The 23,387-nt window shown below is 42.3% G+C and overlaps 3 protein-coding genes across 5 annotated transcripts in view; 2 read left to right on the top strand and 1 right to left on the bottom strand.

Moving 5' to 3' along the window:
- Positions 1 to 348: 348 nt before the first annotated feature.
- Positions 349 to 8,874, bottom strand: LOC306757759 (pyruvate dehydrogenase [acetyl-transferring]-phosphatase 1, mitochondrial-like; the record flags this gene model as incomplete). Its single annotated transcript, XM_079242888.1, has 6 exons — positions 349 to 617; positions 6,049 to 6,617; positions 6,773 to 6,873; positions 7,233 to 7,649; positions 7,720 to 7,876; positions 8,744 to 8,874. The coding sequence occupies 6 exons, from the start codon at positions 8,872 to 8,874 to the stop codon at positions 349 to 351; spliced, it is 1,644 nt and encodes a 547-aa protein (XP_079099014.1).
- A 2,347-nt stretch (positions 8,875 to 11,221) lies between these two features.
- On the top strand, positions 11,222 to 15,950 carry cnbpb (CCHC-type zinc finger, nucleic acid binding protein b). 3 transcript variants are annotated; one of them, XM_079242698.1, is made up of 5 exons: positions 11,222 to 11,300; positions 12,312 to 12,436; positions 14,029 to 14,094; positions 14,253 to 14,451; positions 15,563 to 15,950. In XM_079242698.1, the coding sequence occupies exons 2-5, from the start codon at positions 12,334 to 12,336 to the stop codon at positions 15,654 to 15,656; spliced, it is 462 nt and encodes a 153-aa protein (XP_079098824.1). In that variant the 5' UTR covers positions 11,222 to 11,300; positions 12,312 to 12,333; the 3' UTR covers positions 15,657 to 15,950. The 3 variants fall into 3 exon arrangements, with proteins under 3 accessions (XP_079098824.1, XP_079098822.1, XP_079098823.1); XM_079242696.1 differs by lacking the exon at positions 15,563 to 15,950 and adding an exon at positions 14,540 to 15,303; XM_079242697.1 differs by lacking the exons at positions 11,222 to 11,300; positions 15,563 to 15,950 and adding exons at positions 11,350 to 11,681; positions 14,540 to 15,303.
- A 2,938-nt stretch (positions 15,951 to 18,888) lies between these two features.
- isy1 (ISY1 splicing factor homolog) overlaps positions 18,889 to 23,387 on the top strand; it is a 28,584-nt gene continuing 24,085 nt past the window's right edge. Inside the window, exons 1-9 of the mRNA XM_079242922.1 lie at positions 18,889 to 19,040; positions 20,028 to 20,050; positions 20,299 to 20,350; positions 20,433 to 20,498; positions 20,576 to 20,618; positions 20,718 to 20,830; positions 20,899 to 21,016; positions 21,095 to 21,217; positions 21,674 to 21,783. Coding sequence (XP_079099048.1) covers positions 19,038 to 19,040; positions 20,028 to 20,050; positions 20,299 to 20,350; positions 20,433 to 20,498; positions 20,576 to 20,618; positions 20,718 to 20,830; positions 20,899 to 21,016; positions 21,095 to 21,217; positions 21,674 to 21,783 — 651 coding nt within the window. The 5' untranslated portion in view covers positions 18,889 to 19,037. The remainder of the gene's footprint in view (positions 19,041 to 20,027; positions 20,051 to 20,298; positions 20,351 to 20,432; positions 20,499 to 20,575; positions 20,619 to 20,717; positions 20,831 to 20,898; positions 21,017 to 21,094; positions 21,218 to 21,673; positions 21,784 to 23,387) is intronic.

Below are 23,387 nucleotides of genomic sequence, written 5' to 3'. Positions count from 1 at the left end.
TTTTTATGAACACACCATGTAAAAAAAAATGTAAAAGAAAAAAATATAAACTCAGTCTTTGTTCATGTTGGCAAATATTATGTCAATTTTAAATAAAAAATTAAATAAATGATTTTCTCAATTAGTAAACTGTATAAAATAGAACTTTCAATTAAAATGTTTTGTTTTGTTTTGTTTTTTTTCTTTGTTTTTATCTGTACTTTCATATAAAAATTCTGGGTCAAGTTCTGGCTTTGGCTGTGTGTTTAACAGTCTTAAAAACCACTAACTGGTTCCAGTGTGACAACGTCCAGGTGAAAGGAGTGGACCTGCAGGTATCCATCAGGAGGAACCTAACAGAAGATCTGGTCAGAGCTCGTTCAGGTGAATGACGGTGATGGTGACGTCATCACGGTATCTGCGGGCCAGTTCGGCCGGTAGACCCAGCATTTTGGCCAGGCGGTTCTGATCCACGGCTCCGTAGCCGTCGTCACCCAGTGCGTGGCGCAGCAGGTGAGTGGCGGCGTTCTGGTCCTCCAGCACCGACAGGACGCGACCCTTCCGCTCCAGCAGGAGGCGCTGCAGGCCACCAAGCGTCATGTCCGCATTGGGGATGATTGGTTTCTGCTGCTGAAGACCTGCAGGACAAACCCAGAAACAGGAATGGGCGCTACCAAGGTTTGTCCTGTCGATACGATACCATTAGTTTTAGGAACTTTTTAACCGATACAGTTTCCCCTTAAAGGTAAATCACATTATTGTAGAGTGTGCGTAAATATCATCACAGGAATAATACGGAATATTGATCAAACTCATTAACATAAATACTATATAAAAGCAATGCTTATAAAGTTCTACAATATATCGATAAGTTGAATACAAGTTACATTAATAAATTTTTTAAATGATTAGACTGTGGATATTGTCATGGTTGTTTGCAGTGTCAACCAGAACACACCCTAAGTTCTCCAGGTTCTCATACTTCCTGTCAATAAAGTGATGAACAAACAAACCAAAATAAGTGATGCTGTTCAGGAAGATGTGAGACTTTGTCTGTATGTATATTACCCAAGCGGCAACCTCCGGCGGTTAAAAGTGAAGCCTATGCGGAAGTGCATAAAACTGCAGTTCACCCTTCATCCACTAGGGGCTCCAAAACAGAGCAAATCCCCATAGACTCCCATGTTAAAAAGACCAACTTCACAGCAGAAATAAACATTTTTATAGCCTGGTTCAAAAATCCATTGTCAGTTCATAGGTCAGGTTTACCCTTATGACAACTGTTTGGGGAGTGAATTTTTTCTAACTCGCCTGTTTAAAAGTAATTTAATCTCAAAGTTCGGCATATTTAGGGGCGTGTCCTTTTGATTGACAGGTACCCGATCTCCCGCTTCAAGTAAGAAGAACAACCACAGTTTTTGGCCGGTTAACAATGTGACTTAGCTTTAGCCCGTTTACCTCCGTTAGCTGGTTATCTCCTGTTATCTCCGGCTTAGCTCGGTTAGCTCTTAGCTACAGAAAGCTCAGAGTTCGCTCGATATCAATCATCCACCGTGACGCTCATAGCCCCACTTCGAGCTCCACCTCTTTATTTGTATTTTCTGGGCGAGACGACGCGCATGCCTCTCCCAAGATGGCGATGATAAGAACCGCCCACCGCGCTTCAATTCAGCTCTTTAGAAACCTATGGGTGATGTCACGGAGGCTCCGTCCATCTCTATATACAGTCTATGGTATTACCACATTTAAGATGTGAGCAATGTTGTATATCTTTCTGTTATCCCAGAAAGATTTAATCTTTAAATTTGGGAAACATTTGTCAGGTGAGTTTCCAAAATCTGGAAATATCTGCTGCTTCAGACGAGCTCCCACACAATCAAGCTGATGACAACATGAAATCTTGGAAGTCTAGAACTTCTTGGTGTATGGGTGGGTGGAAGTTGTTGGTATGAAGGCCCTTCTTGACAAATCCTGCTTTGTTTCCACTCTAGTAAGATGACATTGGCTTCATTATAGTCTCACTGCTATGTGTTTGTTGTAATTGCTGTGTGCAATATGTAGAGATGATGATAAAATTAACTTGACCTTCTTGGGAGGGTGGAGGTTGCTATAAGGGGGAAACACTGGTATATTGTTCCATTTTTTTGTATTGTATATCGTATGAGATTGTATCATGTCATTTCACACTTGTTTTGAGGCTGTGCTGATCAAGTAATGTCCTTGAGTAATTTGGACTTTTATAAGACTTGTTTTGATGAGTTTTCACGGCAACAGAAGAGTTATTTACCAGCGGTATAAAATTATTAAGATTTCCAAAGTCAAGATTATGAAATAAATAAAACACCAAATCCCAAAGGAGTTGAGAAAAGCAAACAAGGATGCAGCGCAGAAGTAAGGCAAAGAGAAAAACAAACCGTTTCTTCCAACAGTTCTAACGAGTAACGTGACAAAACTAGCTATCAGAATAAATGAGCTTGACATGTTCACTGGGTTTAAAAAAAGAATACAGAGAAGCAGTGTTATATGCTTCACAGAGACATGGCTGCATCAACACACCCTGGCCTCAAATGTGTCTGCGCACTGGTTCAAGACTATGTGCACAGACCACAACTTGGCCTGTTGCAATAAGCAATGAGTCAATTAATCGCGTGATAAGAAAAAGTGCACGCAATAAGTTTGCTGGACACAATCATGTTAATTTCTTTCTTTTCTTTCTCGAGTGCCACATTTGTTTTAAGACCATATTAACTAAACACAGAAACACAACAAGCTTTTATCTGTACTTAAAACTGCAGTTTTCCCAGCTGGGAAACAAAAGACCTTAACAAACAGGCTATCTCCATTTTCCCGAGAGTCTATGATCACTGTGGTGTTTAACCGACAGATTAAATACAACCGGGACATGGTGCAACATGGTGTGTACTCAGACAGCATGGTTAGTAAAGCCATGCTGCCCTTTAATGTTAAAAAAGGCGACATTTTGAAAAATGTTGCAAACATTTTACAGCCAGTATAAATCGCCTGGATGAACATACATGTTATAAACGGCTATTCTGCAACCTTACAATAACATGAAAAATTACATACTGAGGGCAATCAAAGACATTCAATTTTACCATTCCACCTCTGGTCAAGTCCAAACATGTTCCCTTAAATGAGCTGTACTATACTCTATGTAACTGTTACATGGTGTTCAGAGACCATATGTTCTAATTACCACGTTGCCAAAACCCCAGGAGAAATCCTTATCGGTTTTAGCAGACTGGGGACTGGATGACCATAGACTAGTCTGCACATCGAGCTAAAGCTAAAGGCGTACTTACGTTATTGTTATTTTAGTTGAAAAAGGTCTCAAAATGACAAATACTTGCTTCACGCAATGTTATCGTCTATCGCATTCATTTCTGAAACAATTAATCGCATGGCCAAATTTGTTACCATGACAGGCCTAACCACAACAATGGAATATGGATCTGCAGTGGTTTTTAACTGATATTGGTCCCATCCTTGACATGCCACTGTAAAGGAGATCTGCACAAAAAACATTTAACTATTAGCTGTGTGTTTTTGCCTATATTATTTACAGAGAGAATTTACATGTGTTATACTGTTAATAGTTTATATCACACTTGGTTCTTCTGCACACACAGTCTGTGATGTCCATTGTTGCTAGCCTACAAACACGTGATCCTAACACATTCATTGTGACCTCTAGAGGCTTCATTGTCTCCCTCTCTGCAACATACGTTCCAACAGTTTGTTAGCTTCTTCATTAGAGGAAATAACATTGTGAACTGATTCTGCAAATGTTAAAAATGCATACAGTTCCTCTGTCCTACCTCCTTTAGGAAGGTCAGATCATAATCTGGTTATTCTCACCTCCACCTTCAAGCCTATCATTCAACAGTAACCAGTCTTCACACAGACTTATTAAAACCTACTTTAATGAAGCTGAGGATGCTCTGAGAGGGTGCTTTGAGGTCACACACTCGAATGTCCTCTTTGAACCACATGACGAAGACAACAATACCATGATTGAGTGTGTGACAGCTTATATCAACTTTGGACAGCATCCTGACAGCAAGAGCAGTGGTGTTGCTTCTTTACCATCAGCCTGGTAATAAACCCGGGAGGAAGCAAGGCGTAGTGTATTATAGCACATTTAATTTACAAGAGAATTCAAAGTGCTTCACATAAAACATTAAAAGGTGTAATGAAGCATAAAAGACAACAACAGCAAAAATCACAATAAAATCATAAATTTAAATAATTAAAAGCAAGATCGGGTAAAAGTTAACATACAGATTTCATGCAAAGGCACATGAGAAAAGAAATGTTTCTCACGTTGAATTAAAAGTGTCAGCATTTGGAGAGAGTTTAATTTCCACTGGGAATTTATTCCACAACATTCCTGTCACACCTCCACTCCTTCGCTGTGCTCAGGACCTCCTCACCCTACAGCTTAGTCATGAACCTTAATACAATCTCATCTCCCTCCATGTCTACTGAGACCTCTTTGGCTTCCACCTCTAGCCTGTCTGTCTCCTGTAGTCATGTCAAGAACAACTGGAAAAAATGAGCCAAAACAAGGCTCCAGGTCCAGATGCTGTCAGCCCCATGGTTCTGAAAACTTGGTCAGAACAACTATGCTAGATTCCTCAGCACCTTTTCTACATCAGCCTGAGTCAGAAAAGAGTTCCTGTACTGTAGAAAATACCCTGCATTCTTTTCAGTACCTATAAAATCATCTGAAACAAAAAGCTACAGACCAATTCCCCTAAGATTTCACATCGTGAAAGGTCTTAAGAGATTCTTATTAAGTAAGTAAACACCTCTCAGGACCCATTACAGTATCTTATCGTAATGGGCTTGGAGTTAAAGATGCCAACATCTACCTGCTTCAGAGAACCCATTCTCATTTGGACCAATCAGGCAGCACTTTAGGATCACATTCTTTGATTTTTCAAGTGCTTTTAATACAATTCAGCTGCTCGAATATGTGAGCAGCTCCATAAATTCCAGGTGGATCCCTACACAACCACCTGGATCTATGACTAGCTGACAAACAGACCCATTTTGTGCACTGAAAGGTTGTGCGTCTGAGATGGTGGTCACCAACACTGGAGCACCACAAGTGACTGTACTCTCACCATTTCTGTTCACACTGAATACCTCAGACTTCCAAAACAACTCTGGGCCCTTTCATTTACAGAAATACTCTGATTACTCTGCAGTTGTGGAGAGTATCAGTGATGGACAAGAAGCAGAATACAGAGAACTGGTCAGTGACTTTGAGAGGTGGTGCAGAAACAATCATCTCATCGTTTTCAGTTGCCGCTCCAACAACTGTGGAATGAGTACCCACTTGGCATTAGATAAGCCCCCTCACTGTTCTTTGGCTTTCCGCCCAGTGTGAGCCTGCTTCTAGTTAGTGCAACATAGTTTGGTTTTATTCATTGGTTCTATTTATTAGAAACAAAAAAAAAGCTGGTTCTGTGTTGAGGATAACCCTGGAGAAGCTGGAGCTGGCTGTGCCACAAAAATGCTCCACAAACTTCTGAAAATGGAGGAAGATCCCTCACACCCTCACACAAAACAACACAATAAAGAAACAACAGTGTGTTCAGTGAGAGACTTCTCCAGCTGCAGTCAAAGACAAAAAGGTACTGGACATCATTCATGGAACAAATCACTACCTTCCTCTTCATCCTATAAATATATTTTGTTGTTTTCTTTTTTTTTTTTTAACTACTACAACATGGCGTTTGGTGTAAAACAAAGTATTTATCATTTTTCATTATATTTCACATTGTATTGTTTTGCATCATATTGTATAATGTGACACGTTCTTGTTCATATGGATGTTTGGTTCAGGTCTATGTGGACCAGTGTCATGGACCGGTTCTTTTCCACTGGGTTTTATTGACTCGGATAAAGCCCGGTTCTGCTTCAGCCAAGAGAACTTTTAGCTCAGACTGTTTCTGATCTGTTTTTGTTAGTGTTTGTTTCCCACAGAGCAGCTGTGCTCATGGAACCAGAACCTATCTGGATGTGTTGGAGCTGTCTCACCTGTCAGCTGCTCCCCAACCAGTTGAACCACCGTCTGTCGGTGCATCAGCTCCCAGAGTCCATCAGTTGCCAGGACCAGGAACTTGTCTGCAGGTCTGATGAGGTGTCGGGTCACCTCCGGGTAGGCGCTCAGGTAGGGCGGGGTGAGGTAGTGAGGGGGGAGTGTACGGACTGCCTCAGTGACGGCTGACATGATGTCAGGTCGCGTTTCATACATCCGACTCAGCATCTCCGCCTTCCACTTGAAGCGGACATCACCAAAAGCCCTGAAAGGCAGCAGCAGACCCAGAAGGCGGTCATGCCTGACCACTGTCCTGCTCTCAGAGCGTGGGTGCTCTCCCAGAATCCTTTGCAGCTCGTCCGGGTTCTGTGCATTATGATCATTTGTGAGGCTGAGTGCTGACCAGTGGCCATCCGGTTCCTGGACACCCAGAACAGCCCGACTATCGCCCAGGTTGGCCACATGGAGCACGCCGTTTGAGACATGGACAACACAGGCAGTGGAGCCGGACAGCGCCACTCGGAGGGGGGAGGATAGAGGCAAGCCCTCCCCGGGGAGAGACACCCGTCTGTGGAAAGATAGAGCACGTAGATGATGTTGGTCAACATCTGTCCTTAAACCAGAACGTGAACCTCACAGGTTCCTGTGAAGTCAGGTAGGTCCAGGTTTCAGATCTGTGAAATAGAGCATGAACAAAACCGGGACTGAAACCACAGAACGGACCTGGGGGAGGACAGGGACAGGTGGACCTGGGCCTCCACGGACAGGTCGTAGTCAAGGCGAAGGAAGGCGTTGACCAGTGCTGATGTCACTCTGCTGTCATCCTGTGACATCATAGAAAATGCAGGAAATTGTGTCATTATATATGAAAGACGTGACTCTATAACAAGGAGGCCTAATCTGACTGACATCTGACTCGTTTTCAGGTACTAATGAGTCCCACTGCACCTGGTTACAGGTTAGATCAGCCAGACCACTCATTCTGGTTCAGCATATTCTGGTCTTCAGGTCCAGCTGGATCACAGTGACTGAGACCTGAACCAGGATCTGTGTCCAAATTCAGTTTGATTCAGGTCCAGTGGGCCCCATCTCTGTCATCCACATGTTTTATGGATGTTTGGTCCAGGTCTATGTGGACCACTCCTGTTTATGGATTTGGTTCTGTAATGTGTCACCTGGTTACCTCCTCTCCCTCATCCTCCTCCTCATCTCCCAGCCTCTCCTGCCAGTAGTTTCTGAGGCTTTGAAATGAGATTGTGGATCCTTCGGGGCAGTTGTGGTCTTGGGGATGTTTGTGCCACTCCAGCAGTGGCGGCACAGCCCGTTCCTCATCCACGGCACACTCTAGTTCCTGCAGCATCTTCAGTGGCAGCATTGCCACGGTGACATAGTAAAAGAGCCTTTGACTGATGGCATGTGCACACGCTGGACCTGCGTGACCATCAAAGACACCTAACAGAATGCCCCCGCGGCCCAGCAGGCAGGTTGCACTGCTCCGACGGTCCTCGCAAGGTTGGTTGGCAGGCAGCATGTTGCTATGGAAACCCAGAACTCCATGAGAGGCTGGGCCTCGGGGGAAGGTGTGGCTGCACTCGTTGGCCTGGTAACAGATGATCAACATGTTATGTGTAGCTGAACTTCTGAATGTTCCAATGTTGCTTCATTCTCACCTTTAAAATGTGGTTGACCTGAGCAGGACTCATCTGTCCCATTTCCTGCCCCAACTGGTAACTTTTCTTACTCCCTGATGGGGAATGGAGTCTAGGGAGCACTGATGAAGAGGGAGGGAGAGGGGAGGACAGCGGGCGACACTGCTGTAGCTCGAACCTGTAGAGTCCAAACAAGATTCCTGTTCTACCCAACATGGTTGCTCAGCAGAACCACCAGCTGCAGAACCAGAGGAACGAAAATCAGAGCAGAAACAAAATTGGCAGACACATCAACATAGAGAATAGCACTATCTTCATTGTCCGTCTGGTTCTGGACCTTCATGTTTCTGAATGTTGTGTACAAACCCATCATCTGCGCTATCAGCAATCTCCAACATCTGACCATATGGTCAGATGTTGAATCCAATCTGACTTGGATCAAATTTTTATTGTACTCCTGTCAGATCTCTATCTGGCATCTACTGGATCTTTGTCAAAATTCATTCAAACTTCTACTGGAATTCTGTTGGATTTCCATGTGACTTTTTATGTTTTCTTGGACTTCAATCGGTTCTTGTAATAATGTGACATTTATCCGATTATGAATCCCTACTCTGAAATAGTGCATGTAGACTTTATAAATGACAATTTGTCATTTGACAGAAGTTTGTCAGATGTTTATAACTCACCTTTGGTGTTCACTTGTCCTCCTCTGAGTCCCTGATCTTCTACTCTGCCTACTCGTCTTTCTTTCTGAACTCGTTGTGGTTTTGTGCTCCGTTTGTTGAATAAATGACGTCCTGCTTCCTGCCGACAGACAAGTGAGCTGTTTATTCTCTCAGAGTCTGACCTTTGGTAGCTTCAATATCAGTAATCCGTCACCCATAAACCATGCTCTCCAGTTCTCTCTCTGGAACAGATCTGTAGTTTTGTTTCTGTGTGAAGGTCTAAAAAACATTTTTCTCATCGGTGCATAAAAGCGGTTTCAGATTTCTACTCTCTGATATGTTTAGTGTTCCTTACTTCCTCTGTTTTTATCACATACCATTGGGCAGCACAGACTGAACTGCTGATCTTTAACATCTGAATCACCGTTTTCTGATGCTGGTTGCTGGTGAGGATCTTGGAGACGATGGAGTTTATCAGCTTCCTAACCTTGAAGCTGATGAACTCCATTCATGATGAAACTCAGATTTCCTGGTTGTTGTTGTCTGATCCTGGAAGGTCTCAACAATCCAAAAGTAGTTTCTGTCATTGTCCTTTCCTCTGAGATTTATCAAGACTTCCCGAATCTTTTGCCAATAATATCTTTTGTAGATGCTGAAGAAACAAAGTTCTTCACAATCTATCATTGATAAAAATTTGTTGAATTTATTGATGATTTTCTGGTAGATTTTGGATCCATGTGCTGAACCACACAACCCCTCCTTGTTGGAAAGACTAATGCTTTGGTAGATACAGTTTTTACGCCCATCTTGACCAAGGCTGGATTATCCAGTGGACATGGGCCCATGGGCCTACACCCATTTGGAGCCCACATAGGGAAAACACCAGCAGTTTGGACATGAAATAAATGCACATCAAAGCCAAATAGTTACAGTGTCTAGTGTATTGCTACTGGTACCACTGGCTGGGAGAAATGTCATTTCACAGTGTATCATTCACAATTTTTACAAGGTTGTGTTGTGGCCCCTGGAACTCTCTGGGCCCAGGGGCCTATGCACTTTTAATCCGCCCCTGATCTTGACACCCTCCGTTGTCACCAGTCTGTTGGAGAATGTTCCTGAACCATGTTACTGGATATCCTAGAAACTTTTCTGTTTTTATTTAACTATGAATAACTATAACCAAGTGTGTTCCTGAAAATTCTAGTTCTGCTCTTTGAAATCGAATGAGTTTGATTGTGAAAAAGTTTTTAAAAAAAAAAAAAAACAAAGAAAGAAAGAAGGAAAACCTAATAAATGATCAAACAAAATGAGCTTTGAAAATTTCCAAACTTTATTAGGGATTTCATAAATGTCTCAGAATCATGTAACATCCTCTCCATCCATCTCCTCCTGAACGTTTCTCCTTCAGTCAATCTGACCTTGTCCTTTTCCTACCAAACATCTGTGATGCCCTTAGATTAAACAATTAGCAAACTTCTCTGAAAGATGAGACTACTTTCTCTGAAAACCGAGGTGTTTAAATTCAGGTTGGAACTGCTTAATGTTTGAGTCTTTTCCAGGCAACATTCTTTATCTGTGCAGATGGTTATCTCTATAGATGGACAACTCTGTTTCCAGAAACCTAAAGTTCTGTCTGGACTGAATTTCATAGATTTTGTTGTACACAACACAATTTGACACAAATGCTTCAAAAGCTGTGAATTTATACTTTAACAGATTTCTCTATAACTTTGTTCTCTAATATGAAGAGAAAAAGAGTGTTTCCTTATCTCAGTATCAGAGGTGTATAAAGTAGAAGTAAAAAAAAAAAAAAGTCAAAGTCCTGGTATAATTTTTGGATCTACCTGTGCATTTAGATCAGGTGTTTTCACTGACAGGCTCATCTACCTGCAGTGGAGCTGAGGTGATTATATTAACCTGGTTTAGTGACTGGTAGGAAGGAGCTGCTGGACAGGACTTCTACTTTCTACACCTCTACTCAGTCAGTATTCACATTCTCATTAGATCCAATTTCTTTATTTTTCTGGAAATGTTGCGGTAGTAATTAAATGAGCATTTCTGTCTCCTTCAGGAGAGCCTTGACCTCCAGTCTTTGTTTTATTGAATTTTTTACCAAACTGTTGATGATTTATAAGATTTTCATTTAAACTGTCATTATTTCACATCAGATGAAAAAGATTAATTAAATCCACGTAGGTGTCACAGAATATTTGTTAATAAATATATGCAGGTTTTTTTCCAAGCCTCTGATTTATCTTATTTATTAGAGGCAAAACCAGATTATCCAATGGGCATTTTGGACACAGGCCCAGGGGCCCACGCCCATTTGGGACCCATTTGGGACCCATTTGGAGACCAGTGGGGCCCACATAGACCATACATTAGCACTTTGAACATGAAACAAAATGTACATAAAAGCCAGATAGTTACACCACAGTGTCTAGTGTATTGTTGTTGGTACCACTGACTGAGGGATGTTACAAAATGTCGTTTCACACTGTATGATTCACAATTTTCCCCATGTTGCGCTGGGGAATGGGGGCCCGTGGGACTCTGGGCCCAGGGGCCGGTGAACTTTTAATCCGGCCCTGATTAGAGGTGGAAGTTAATATATTCATTTGCAAAAAAAGAAAAAGCAAAGTTTGTGTTTATGTGACACAAACATCGTGTTTATCTAGGGACGAACCACATCCTCATCCTCTCACCTGAGCGGATTTTTTCAGATTGAACGACGAGGATTTAAACAGCTGAGAGCTGTTGAACGCGGCTCGGCGCGCGGGCCCGCCCCCTGTGTGTGTGTGTGTGTGTGTGTGTGTGTGTGTGTGTGTGTGTGTGTGTGTGTGTGTGTGTGTGTGTGTGTGTGAGAGGTGCCGTGTGCAGACCGCGTGTGGCGCAGAGGAGGATTGAAAACAAGCATCCAGTTTCTGGTCTGCGGTAAGAACCAGCTCCGACCGCATGTTCCGCTGTCTTCTCCCCGCCAGAGGCTCACTGCCCCCGGGTGGCGGCGTCGCTCCGCCCCGGCAACGCGGCGCTCCGGAAAGTACAGGCTCCGTGTTTACACTGGAACATATGCTAACCTGCTAGCGTGCTAGCTGGCTGACAGCAAGGGCCTGTTGAGTGGCCATTTATCCGCGGACATAGCGGGGAGCCCCGCACAACTGACCCGGTGGAGGAGCCGCCCGGTCGAGCCGAGCGGAGCCCGAGCCCAGGCGGCTGGTGACGGCTTCTGGCGGCGAGGAGCCCGGGGGGGCGGTGCTGCTTCAGGAGTGTGGGGAGGGGGGCTTCTGCTTCCACAGAGCAGACACCTGAAAGCAGGTGATGGTAAACGGATTAATAACTGTCAGTTCACAGAAATTGGTCAGTGAAAATCTGTCTGAACTCCGACTCGTACAGACTACTGGTCTTTGGGTTGGTCCTCTATGTCCCTGATATTTTATTCCCCTAATGGTTCGTCTCTCTGGACCCAGTCCTGCTGCCTCCCGATGCTTATCTGCCATTATTCTAATCCAGCTGTCTCCTGGAACTGGTCCTACTGTCTTCTGAAGTTTCTGTATGCAACACCTGGACCTGCTGTCTGCTCGTGTTCCTGGTCTTGCTGTCTCTTTATGTTTTGGTCCTCTGGTTCTGGTCCTGATGTTTCTGTTCACTGATCCTGCTGTCTCCCAGTCAGATCCACTTCATCTGGTCATATTCTGTCCCAGAACAGTTTGAAGTTTCTTATAGAGTCTAGAAGTGACTCTTTTGAGATCAAACCAGAGTTAGTCCGATTGGGTCCTGGTTTAAAGTCATTGGGCTCAGTGACTTGGCGGAGACTGACCTCCGTGTCCTCATTCAGCAGTTCAGGTTCTACTCAGTTTTTCAGGTGAAATCTGTTTTGTAGTTTCAGACTAAAAACTTAACATCGTCTCTCATTGTGTGTGTGTGTGTGTGTGTGTGTGTGTTCAGGTGTTCAGGTGTTGTGGTGGTGATGAGCAGTAACGAGTGCTTTGGATGTGGCCGCAGTGGCCACTGGGTGAAGAACTGTCCAAGTGGTGGAAGAGGAAGAGGAAAAGGACGAGGAAGAGGCAAAGGTGACACACACGCACCTCACACATACACATACTGTGTTTTTATTGTTGTTTTTCTCAGAATACCTGAAGCTTCTGATATTAGTGAAGCAGAAGAGCTAATCTGTGAAGAATCTTTACCAAACTGATCACACACTGACTGTGTGTGTGTGTGTGTGTGTGTGTGTGTGTGTGTTTTCAGCATAATGAACTTTGGTTCTCTCCAGATTGTTGTCACCATGACAACAGGAGCTCAGGTTGAGTTTCCAGATCAACAGCTGGTCTGTAGTCCTTATAATGTGCAGCACAGGAACTCTTTTCCGACTCAGGTTGATATAGAAAAGGTGCTGAGTAATCCAACATAGTAGTTCTAACCAAGTTTTCAGAACCATGTGGCTGACAGCATCTGCACCTCAGCACCTCACATCCCTCATTTTGTTATGCTGCCAAATGCTTTCCCCTCCATTTAAGTGTCCAACTCCTCCTCCGCCACTCGTCATCACTTCTAAACACGGAGAAGCAGCATTTAGCTGCGAATCTGCAGACGCAGATGGGTAGCCCATCCATTTTAGTTTACAACTGCTCCAACATGGGCAGCTGTAAATGAAACATAGCAGAATAAAACATTTAGGGTCTATTCACACCAGCCTTATCTATTCAAAACCATAGTATGTTTGCTACGAAAGTTTGCTCCATTTGGGGAGATGTGAAATAACCAAATGAATCCAACTCAATCTGTTGGTTTCCTTATTTAGGCTATTATGAATTGGCTTTCATTATGTTTTTTTTTTTTTCCTGTCTGTAAAGCGTCTTGAGATGGCATTGGTGTGATTTGATGCTATATAAATAAAGTTGAATTTAATTTAACTAAATTCTGTTTCGGATCAAAGAAGCAGACCCGGTCTTCCTACAAATCCAGGTCTCAGCGCGTTTTTGAATGGACCAAATACAGGAAGCGGACTGCAAAAAAAAAGTCACTTCCTGCATTTGACTTACCATTGCATTGTGGGTAAATACATAGCGATGGCGTTGAGTCCTCGGCCTCGTCCGTTGTTCATACTGCATCCATTATTGCGGCGTATTTCTGCAGTATTCTTGCATAAGACCAAAAAAAAAACCCAAAACAGCAATAGTTTTGTGCTCTATGTTTAATTCTCAACAGAGTTTTTATCCACGCGCGGTTCTTGTCCTCTTTTGGTAAATTCTAGTGCAGCGCCACCTTTGGTGAGAATGGCGATATAATATTCTAATGGTTTGACTCGTTTGACCAAAGCGCAGCGTGAACACGATCTCAGTCATCATGAATAAACACCCCCCCCCCCCCCCCAAACTGAGCAAAGCCCCCAGTCAGACCAAGTCTAGCGGACTCCTCTGATGTGAATGTGCCCTAAAAATCAAACCAACACCCACCAGGTTATAATTGTAGCAGTTTGGCTTATTTTCTTTTTTTTTTTTTGTCAGCCAGAAATCAGCTGAGGGACAGATTAGCTTTTGGTTTTGTTTGTTTGTTTTCTTGCTGGGGTTTGTTTGTTTCTGCTCGTATGAAACGTTAAAAGTGTTAATTTTGACCTCCAGCAGGAATCGTGGTTTGTTGCTGACTCGCGACTCTGTTTCAGACCTGTTCTGTTACCGCTGCGGGGAACTCGGACACGTGGCGCGAGACTGCGAGAGGACCGAGGACGGTGAGGACACACACGTTTGAGCTTGGGTTATATCAGTAATTCGTGTCAAGCTCTCACTGCAAACATCCCTCCGTACACGAGTAGAGGCAGATTTATGGCTGCAGACCTGCTGAACGCCAGGAGCTCAGGTGTGCTCTCACCTGCTGTCATCCCTGCAGCCTGCTACAACTGCGGTCGCGGAGGCCACATCTCTAGAGATTGCAAGGAGCCCAAGAAGGAGCGCGAGCAGCTGTGCTACAACTGCGGGAAGGCGGGTCACATGGCGCGGGACTGTAACCACGCTCATGAGCAGAAGTGTTACTCCTGCGGTGGCTTTGGACACATCCAAAAGTGCTGCGAGAAGGTCAAGTGCTACAGGTAAACCACCTGCTGGGGGTCTGGTTCCTGTAACAGTGGTAACCAGGGTAACTGGTGTGTGTGTGTGTGTGTGTGTGTGTCACTGCAGATGTGGGGAAATTGGCCACGTGGCGGTACACTGCAGCAAGGCGTCAGAGCTAAACTGCTACAACTGTGGGAAGTCGGGTCACCTGGCGAAGGAGTGCACAATCGAGGCGACCGCCTAGCCCCGCCCACTTCTCGTCTTTCTCCTTTCACTCCCTCTAATCCTTCTCTTCTCATTGGCCTGAAGGCGCGGCTGCAGCCAATCACAGCAGGCAGAAAGAGGATCTGCAAACACAGAAATAACTTTCTTGTTCTTTTAAAGAAAAACAATCTGTGTTTTTATAGTAGCAACGTGACTCAGAGATTGTTTAGGAGTCCTTTCTGCCAAGCTGATTGGCTGAGAATAAAAAAAAAAAAAAAAAAGAAAACATCATAGTGATAAAATAAATCCCTTTCCTCAGACTTAAAGTGATTGGAATTGTTCATAGTGATGGAAGTTATATTCCAGACACGTTTTAGTGCTTTTTTCCTGGACAAAATGTTTGTATTGGTTGGCTCCGCCTCCAGGCATCAGCTGATCAACTTGCAAGATGAACCAGCCAATCAGAGCGAACGTTAAACATTTACATTTTAAAGCTTTTGAAGACTCAAAAAAAAAAAAATTTTTTTCAGAAACAAACATTTTAAGTTTGAAGAAAGAAAAAAACTTTTTCCCCCCAAAAAAAGAAATGTTATTTTTGTACAATATTTCAGTGAAAGCTGCTGTGAACATGTCAGCTAGTTGTACTGCAGACTGTAAGTTAACCTGACAATAAAACACCACGAGGATGGGTGTGTGACCTCTACAGCACACACACAAATACACATATACACCTGAATATACAACCCTGGTTTAAAATAAAAAAGTTGTGAAGCTGTTTAAAATGTAAATTAAAAACTGAATGCAATGATTTACAGACATGATAAACTCGTGTCTCTCGGCCGATGCTGTAGGAAGCTTCCATGTTTATGAAGCGCAATCAATGCTGAAAAATACATGGAGGTTTTAGAGCAACATCTGCTCTCATCCAGACAATATCTCTTTCAGGGAAGACCTTTCAGATTTCAGCAAGACGACGCTGAACCACATACTGCATCCATCGCAATATCATGACTTAACAGGAGTCCAGCTGCTGAACTAACCTGCCTGCAGTCCAGACCTTTTGCCAAAAGAAAACATCTGGAGCATCATGAAACCAAATATTCAACAACAAAGAGCCAAGACAGTTGAAAGGCCAGAGTCCTGTATCAGACCAGAATGGGACAACATTCCTCTCAACTGGTCTCCTCACTTCCCACTACAGACATCACCTTGGAACTACATTTACTCGTGTCGTCGCCGTCAAATCAAGATTGAGCTCATGTTTCCAATTAAATGCTAAAATGTTTGTTTCAATATTTATCTTCTTTTAGAAATAAAAACAGTTCCTGGTATTTGTAAATCATTGCATTCTGTTTTTATTTACATTTTACAAAGTGGTCTTTGGAAATCCCTGAGCTTTGTGTATGAGCCATGCACACATGCAAAATTCTATGTGAACAAATAACTACAGTAGAAAATTCTGTAAAAATGAGTGGCATTTAAAATACGTAGTCTTACCTGTTCTGTCAGCTGACAGACTTCGTCACTGGTTTCTTCCGCACGACGTGTTTATAGAAAAACCATGATCATTTAATCAGATACAAGGCCTGCAGGTTTATTTAAGCGTTAAAGGACAAAAGAACCACATGGTTTTTATCTTTTCCAATTGAAGGTCCAGACCTGTCAGACTCACATCCATATGTAGCATTTTACTGTCACTTAGGGCGGCAGTTTTATGTTCATTAAGATTTACAATGAAGAGGTGCCCGGTTTAATACATATCTCCTCGATGAATGTTGGAGTTAAAAGAAATGTGGCATCTGATGTTTTTATTTATTTAGTTTTGGTGTTAAACTTCAGAATTACAACGTTTCATCTTTTTAGTAGCAATGAAAAGTTCAAGCGTGTGTTCAATTCAAGTGTTTTTATCTTCAGTTTTTACTAATTGGAGCTCAAATCAGTTTTCCTGAGAAGTTCTTGAAGAGTTTTAGTCGCTATGAAGAATGAAGACTTTATGCCAAGATCCTCTCGGCTCATCATGTTCCAGACTTTCCTTTCTGGTTCTGCATTTTTTGGATCGCTGCGGTAAATGATCGTATATCCACCTTGGTGCAAATAATAAAGGAGCTGGACTCTTCTGATGACCATCTGACGCACAGTTTTATGCCAATGAATTTGGTCTTTTTCTGTTTTATCAAATAGAAACTGTTGACTTCAACAAGGACACTTTTTTATTTTATTTTAATTTATTTGTGTGAATGCATTAATAGTTTTTGAGATCCTATTTTTTCCTGTTTTGTAGCATTCATTAACTAATAGTTCAGTAATGTGCAATATATTAAACCCATTCAAATACCAAAATATTCAGCCCCTTTAGGAGTAGTGTGTTGACATTCTCCTCTTTTTTTAATTTATTTTTTAATGTCTTTCATAATTAGAAAAGTATTAAACTATTTTCAGTATTTACCACTGACTATGATAAACGTGACTAACAGAACTCCTTCACATGTAGTCATCTTCAGAAAAAACTCATCTAGGGTCATTTATCAAACTTTAAAATGTTTACAAAAAGCAGACATTCATTTGTTTTTGGTTTTTTTTAAATCACCAACTGTTTTTGAGTAATTCACATCCAATGATCAACTTTAAATTCAGTAAAATTCAGTGCCATGGAGATTGACCCAAAGGGGAGGGTTTGATGGAAGAGGAAATTTTGACAATATTTTCTACTTGCTGCTTTTTCCACAACTTTAGAGGACAAACTTCATTCATTTTCTTAACTGCTTAGTCCAATTAAGAATCACAGGAAACCGGAGTCTATCCCAGCAATCATCAAGCGAGAGTCAGAAAACGCCCTGGACAGGGAAAAACATGTTTTTTTTAACCAAAACAATGTACTGCAATGGCACCTCTCTCATAAAATGACTGTTATGGCCCATAGTCATAAACATTGTGTCCCAGTATGTCACTTAAGATGTCCCTCCAACTGTTCCTTGGTAAGTAATTATTACTTGAAGCATGATCTTGCTCCTACATCAATAAGAATGTACTGTCTTTATAATTCGCTGGAAATTAAATTATTTTTAACGCACAGGAGCGATTGAAACACTGACCTGTTTGACAATTTCTTGTGGTTCCTATGGTGAGATATATATGACAGCAAGAGATTTGGGCCTTTTGCTAAATGAAGTGGTCTGAAGTAAAGTTTCAGTGCATTTTCAGCCTGTCAGACTCCTGCACTTTAATCACCATGGCAACCATGGCTCAAGATATATTAATAATATATAATAATAATTATAAACAGCTGATTTGGTTTCTGCACCATTAATTAAAGCTTTCTAAAAATGTTTAGATCTCAACAGACAATACATACAAACAACATATAAACGAAGAATTGCACATTGCTTAAGCACAGACACACATGTCCATGTCCAACAATTACTTAGATACATTTGGAAATATTGAAACCATTCACAGTAAAGTATTCAGCTTTTTAACCATTTAATGTCCTGGTCTTCCATTTGGTAGAAGTTAATTTGCAGTTATTAATACATTTCTTTAAATAAAAAAAAATGTGGAAATAAATCTGCCCAAACCATCTCTGTCAGATGACTTGGATGTATAAAACCCAAACTAAGTGTTTGTTACAACACTACTATTTCATAATTAGACCATTTCACTATTGTCATGTTATTAACAATTATCGCAACAATTTACTGAAAAACATTAATTCTGATTATTCTTGTCCAAAACAAAAGAAAAAAAAACAAAGAATTTTTCTCTGGCTTTTTTGTTACTGTGAACTTTAAGGGATTGAGGGGTTATTTCTGAAATGTTATCTTTTTAATAAAACTATGAAATTGTTCCAAATTTAAAAAAAAAAAAAAAAAATCATCTAACAATGGGTTTTATTGGACATAATGTTTAAATCTTCTTCACTGATACTCAACTTTAGACTTTATCGCCTTTCAGAAAATTTTATCTACAGATTCTATGCATGCTACTTCTGAATTTTTCTTTTTAAAGTCTTCATTTGCTTTACTCACTAATATTAAGAGATTTCAGTAAATTCAGTCTAAATCATTCGACATAAAGGAGTCGTTTAATATTTTTTTTCACGAGCTTTTTTCTAGTTTTGTTTTTCCTTCAAGTGACCTGCAGGTAATGACGCCTCCAGTAGGTGGCGGTAGTGAACTGCAGGTAATGACGCCTCCGGTAGGTGGCGGTAGTGAACTGCAGGTAATGACGCCTCCGGTAGGTGGCGGTAGTGAACTGCAGGTAATGACGCCTCCGGTAGGTGGCGGTAGTGAACAAACCAAGAGGCGGAAACGCAAGCAGAAGTTGATCACGTGTCTCCGGTTTGCCCTCCGTGTGCTTGTCGTTTGAAGTAGAGTTTTGTTTTTCAGGTTGAATTTGGGATAAAAAGGGAGGATCTGCAAACATGGTGAGACTTTCAGTATTTCAGAGGGATTTATGTTCAGCTACGTTCAGTGTCAGCGACACATTTAGCATGTTAGCTTCTGTCATAACATGTTAATAGTTCACATAATGAGAAGATAAAGGGTTGTATGTGATGAATATCTGCTTGTTTTCTGTTTAAAGACGTAACTATGATTTGTGTGAGCCGCTGAACTTAGACGCTTTCTGTGTCAAAATAAATTATTTTATTTATGATTTCAAACATAAGTCTCTGTGAAAAAAGATTTTTTTAATCGAGTCTGATTTGAGCTACCTGCTGTGGAGTAAATATCAATGGAAAATAATCTCATATAAAATGAAAAACTTTTTAGCGTTTAGGTTGGCTTAGCTTGATTTTTTTTTCCCACAGTTGGTATAAAAATACCTAATTTTGAACTCAGTCCGGTTTAAGCAACTTCTGTTTTTCAATTCAATTCAGTCTTTATTAAGGACACATAATCCAGGTACATAGAAATATTAATGATTGGTTATTACATTATTTATACACCAGGCACATTTAAAAAAAAATATATATATATATATATATATATATATAAATAAATGAAAAGAGTGTTGCCTACTAGTAAGAGCTCTGGGTTTTCTATTTCATTGCATTCAGAGGACAATTCTGAAATCCTGATTAGTGGCAAAAGCCTTGTCACACTGATTAAAGCCCTACAATTAAATTAAGCCCACTATGTTTTACAAGGAGATGGTTATAATAAAATGTCAGAGGTTAGTGAAGAATGGCAAAAAAAGAAAATGGGGGAAAAAAATGATAGATACAACAAAAGAAGAAATGCAATGCAAGAAGAATGACAAATACAGGCAGGAGTGCCAGTTTTTCCAGATATTAGATGTGAACCTGACAGAGCTTATCCAAGGACAGTTTTCTCTTTGAGTCTAATGGGATTAAATAGCTGATCTGATCTCTGCATTAATGACCTGTTTAACTTTGTTTCTGTTTATACAGGCAAGGAATGCAGAAAAGGCCATGTGAGTACTTCCTGTGTGTTTTTTTTCAGTCAACATCATGACTCTGATACTTTACTGGGGAATCTGGTTCTGGTGGTTATTATATGGCCAGTGTGGGTCTTTTGTCTTGATCATCATCAGATCTGCAGTCATGTTCTGTACATCAGTAAGAAATGTTGCTTTAATGTCTCCTAACAGGATCTTTTGTGGTTCTGCTGGGTCCTTCTCTAATTTGATGGGTTTATTTGTTTCTTTGTTGTGTCATTCAGGACGGCTTTGGCCCGCTTCAGACAGGCTCAGCTGGAGGAGGGGAAAGTAAAGGTGAGAACTCTCTTTCTGCCCCATCTGTCGGCTTCTCTCTGATCTGTCTGTCTCTATCTGACCTGTCTGTCTGTCCCTCTAGGAGAGGAGACCTTTTCTGGCCTCAGAGTGCAACGAACTTCCCAAAGCAGAAAAATGGAGGCGACAGGTGCTGGACCAGTTTTGTTTTGTGTAGAACTCATTGTGCTTTTCGATGCACTAATATTGGTTCTGTTACTGTTTCAGATCATCAGTGAGATCTCCAAAAAGGTTGCTCAGATCCAGAATGGTGAGTTTACACCTCTCTCTCTCTCTCTCTCTCTGACCCATCTTTCTCTGACCTGTCTGTCTGACTCTGACCCGTCTGTCTTTCTGAACCACCTTGTAGCCGGTCTTGGCGAGTTCCGGATCAGGGATCTGAACGATGAGATCAATAAATTGCTCAGAGAAAAACGTCACTGGGAAGTTCGGATCAAAGAACTTGGTGGACCTGACTATTGGGTAATCCATCATTTATAATCAGATGTCAGTAGCTGTTTGAACAATGATTGATCAACTGTGTTCTGCAGCGCTTCGGCCCCCGTATGTTGGACCATGAGGGGAAGGAGGTTCCAGGGAACCGGGGCTACAAATACTTTGGAGCAGCTCGGGATCTGCCTGGCGTCAGAGAGCTGTTCGAGAAAGAGCGTACGTATCAAAGTCACTTCCTGTTTACTTGCTGTTCACTCTCTGTAGATTAGTTCTCACTGGTCATGTGACCCCCAGCTACTCCGGCACAGAGGAAGACGAGGGGGGAGCTTATGAAGGACGTGGATGCAGAATACTACGGTTACAGAGACGAAGACGACGGCGTTCTGCTTCCTCTGGAGGCCCAGTATGAGAAACAAGGTGAGTATGAAGATGAGGTTTTCTCATGAAACTCTGATTCAGTCCCAGCTATTTTGATTTAATCAGATTTCAATCTGACATAATCTGATTTTAATCTGCTGTGATCCCATTTTTGTTGGATTTAAATTGGTTTAAATCTGATTTCAATCAGTTTTCATCTACAATCCCAGGGATCCCCAACCCTGATCCCCGAGGATCAGTGTCCTGCAGGTTTTCCAGGTGTTCCTCCTGGAACGCACCTGACTCAGACTCAGACAAGCTCTGCATATATCTGCTGAATACACATTGATCTGAATCAGGTGTGGTGCAGCCGAAACACTTGGAAAGGATACCGGTCCTTGAGGGACAGGATTGGGGATCCCTGTTACATCTGTCATCAGTCTGAACTCAGCTGAGTCAGGAAGATCACTCTGTTGCTTTGTGTATGTGTGTGTGTGTGTGTGTGTTCTCATTCAGCTATATTGGAGGCGGTGCAGAAGTGGAGAACAGAGAAGGAGTCTCGTCTTTCTGGAGACAAACAAGAGGAAGAAGAGGAAGAAAGCATCTACACAGTCTTTAACGAAGAGGTGAACCTCCATCTTTACCTGCTCTACATTAAAACTAATCCGCTGCTGCTCTGATGTCAGCTGACCTCAGCTGAACCATGACTGTTCACCAGTGTTTGTGGGTCCAAAGTCCAACAAAATTAAACATTTCATTTAAACGTTTCATCATCTGGGTTAACAAGTCGAGTTCCCAGCACAGACCAGACGTTCCAAATTCACATTTAGCTGATCAGGAAGTTTATGCTGTGATGATTCAATGGTTCAAAGACGCTAACGTAGGGACCAAACAGTCAGAAGTTATTACCACATTCCACATGTTTAATAATTCCCAGCAACAACAAGGAAAGATAAGCCTAAAAGATATTCATGCCATCAGTCTTCACTGTGGAAGAACGTTTTCTGGGAATGCTTTTTGGTCGTCCGTTTCCTGAACACAACTTTGATGGAGCGAATCAGTCTTACTAAAGCTTTTTTTTTTCCCCCATATTTCGCTAAATTCAGCTTTATTTAAGTTTCACTGTTGGCAACAAAGTTACCTCATCTTCAGTGAGGTGTTATTTACCTTCACATGTCTTTTACTTCCAACACAAAGTTCTTTGTTGTTCCTTCAGGAACTTCTGTAGCATTTGCAACTTTTTATCAAGAGGTTTCCGTACTGGTCCAGGGAATGGTTTCTGAACTGGTCCAGGGAATGGTTTCTGAACTGGTCCAGGGAATGGTTTCTGAACTGGTCCAGGGAATGGTTTCTGAACTGGTCCAGGGAATGGTTTCTGAACTGGTCCAGGGAAAGGTTTCCGAACTGGTCCAGGGAAAGGTTTTCGAACTGGTCTGGGGAAAGGTTTTCGAACTGGTCCAGGGAAAGGTTTCCGAACTGGTCCAGGGAAAGGTTTCCGAACTGGTCCAGGGAAAGGTTTCTGAACTGGTCCAGGTCGAGGGAAAGGTTTCTGAACTGGACCAGGGAAAGGTTTCCGAACTGGTCCAGGGAAAGGTTTCCGAACTGGTCCAGGGAAAGGTTTCTGAACTGGTCCAGGGAAAGGTTTCCGAACTGGTCCAGGGGAAGGTTTCCGAACTGGTCCAGGTAAAGGTTTCTGAACTGGTCCAGGGAGAGGTTTCCGAACTGGTCCAGGGAAAGGTTTCCGAACTGGTCCAGGTCGAGGGAAAGGTTTCCGAACTGGACCAGGGAAAGGTTTCCGAACTGGACCAGGGAAAGGTTTCCGAACTGGTCCTGGGAAAGGTTTCCGAACTGGACCAGGGAAAGGTTTCCGAACTGGACCAGGGAAAGGTTTCCGAACTGGACCAGGGAAAGGTTTCCGAACTGGTCCAGGGAAAGGTTTCCGAACTGGTCCAGGTCCAGGGAAAGGTTTCCGAACTGGTCCAGGTCCAGGGAAAGGTTTCCGAACTGGTCCAGGGAAAGGTTTCCGAACTGGACCAGGGAAAGGTTTCCGAACTGGACCAGGGAATGGTTTCCGAACTGGACCAGGGAAAGGTTTCTGAACTGGTCCAGGTCGAGGGAAAGGTTTCCGAACTGGACCAGGGAAAGGTTTCCGAACTGGTCCAGGGAAAGCTTTCCGAACTGGTCCAGGGAAAGGTTTCCGAACTGGTCCAGGGAAAGGTTTCCGAACTGG

The sequence above is a fragment of the Telmatherina bonti genome, assembly GCF_933228915.1.
Source record: "Telmatherina bonti genome assembly, chromosome: 6".
Classification (NCBI taxonomy): domain Eukaryota; kingdom Metazoa; phylum Chordata; class Actinopteri; order Atheriniformes; family Telmatherinidae; genus Telmatherina; species Telmatherina bonti.
This window is presented reverse-complemented; position numbering and strand designations above follow the sequence as displayed.

Excerpts from the sequence above, each read along its gene's own strand:
- cnbpb (XM_079242696.1), top strand. The coding sequence starts at position 12,334 with ATGAGCAGTAACGAGTGCTTTGGATGTGGCCGCAGTGGCCACTGGGTG. Across the intron at positions 12,437-14,028 it reads AGGACGAGGAAGAGGCAAAG|ACCTGTTCTGTTACCGCTGC; the intron begins GTGACACACACG and ends ACTCTGTTTCAG. Across the intron at positions 14,095-14,252 it reads CTGCGAGAGGACCGAGGACG|CCTGCTACAACTGCGGTCGC; the intron begins GTGAGGACACAC and ends TCATCCCTGCAG.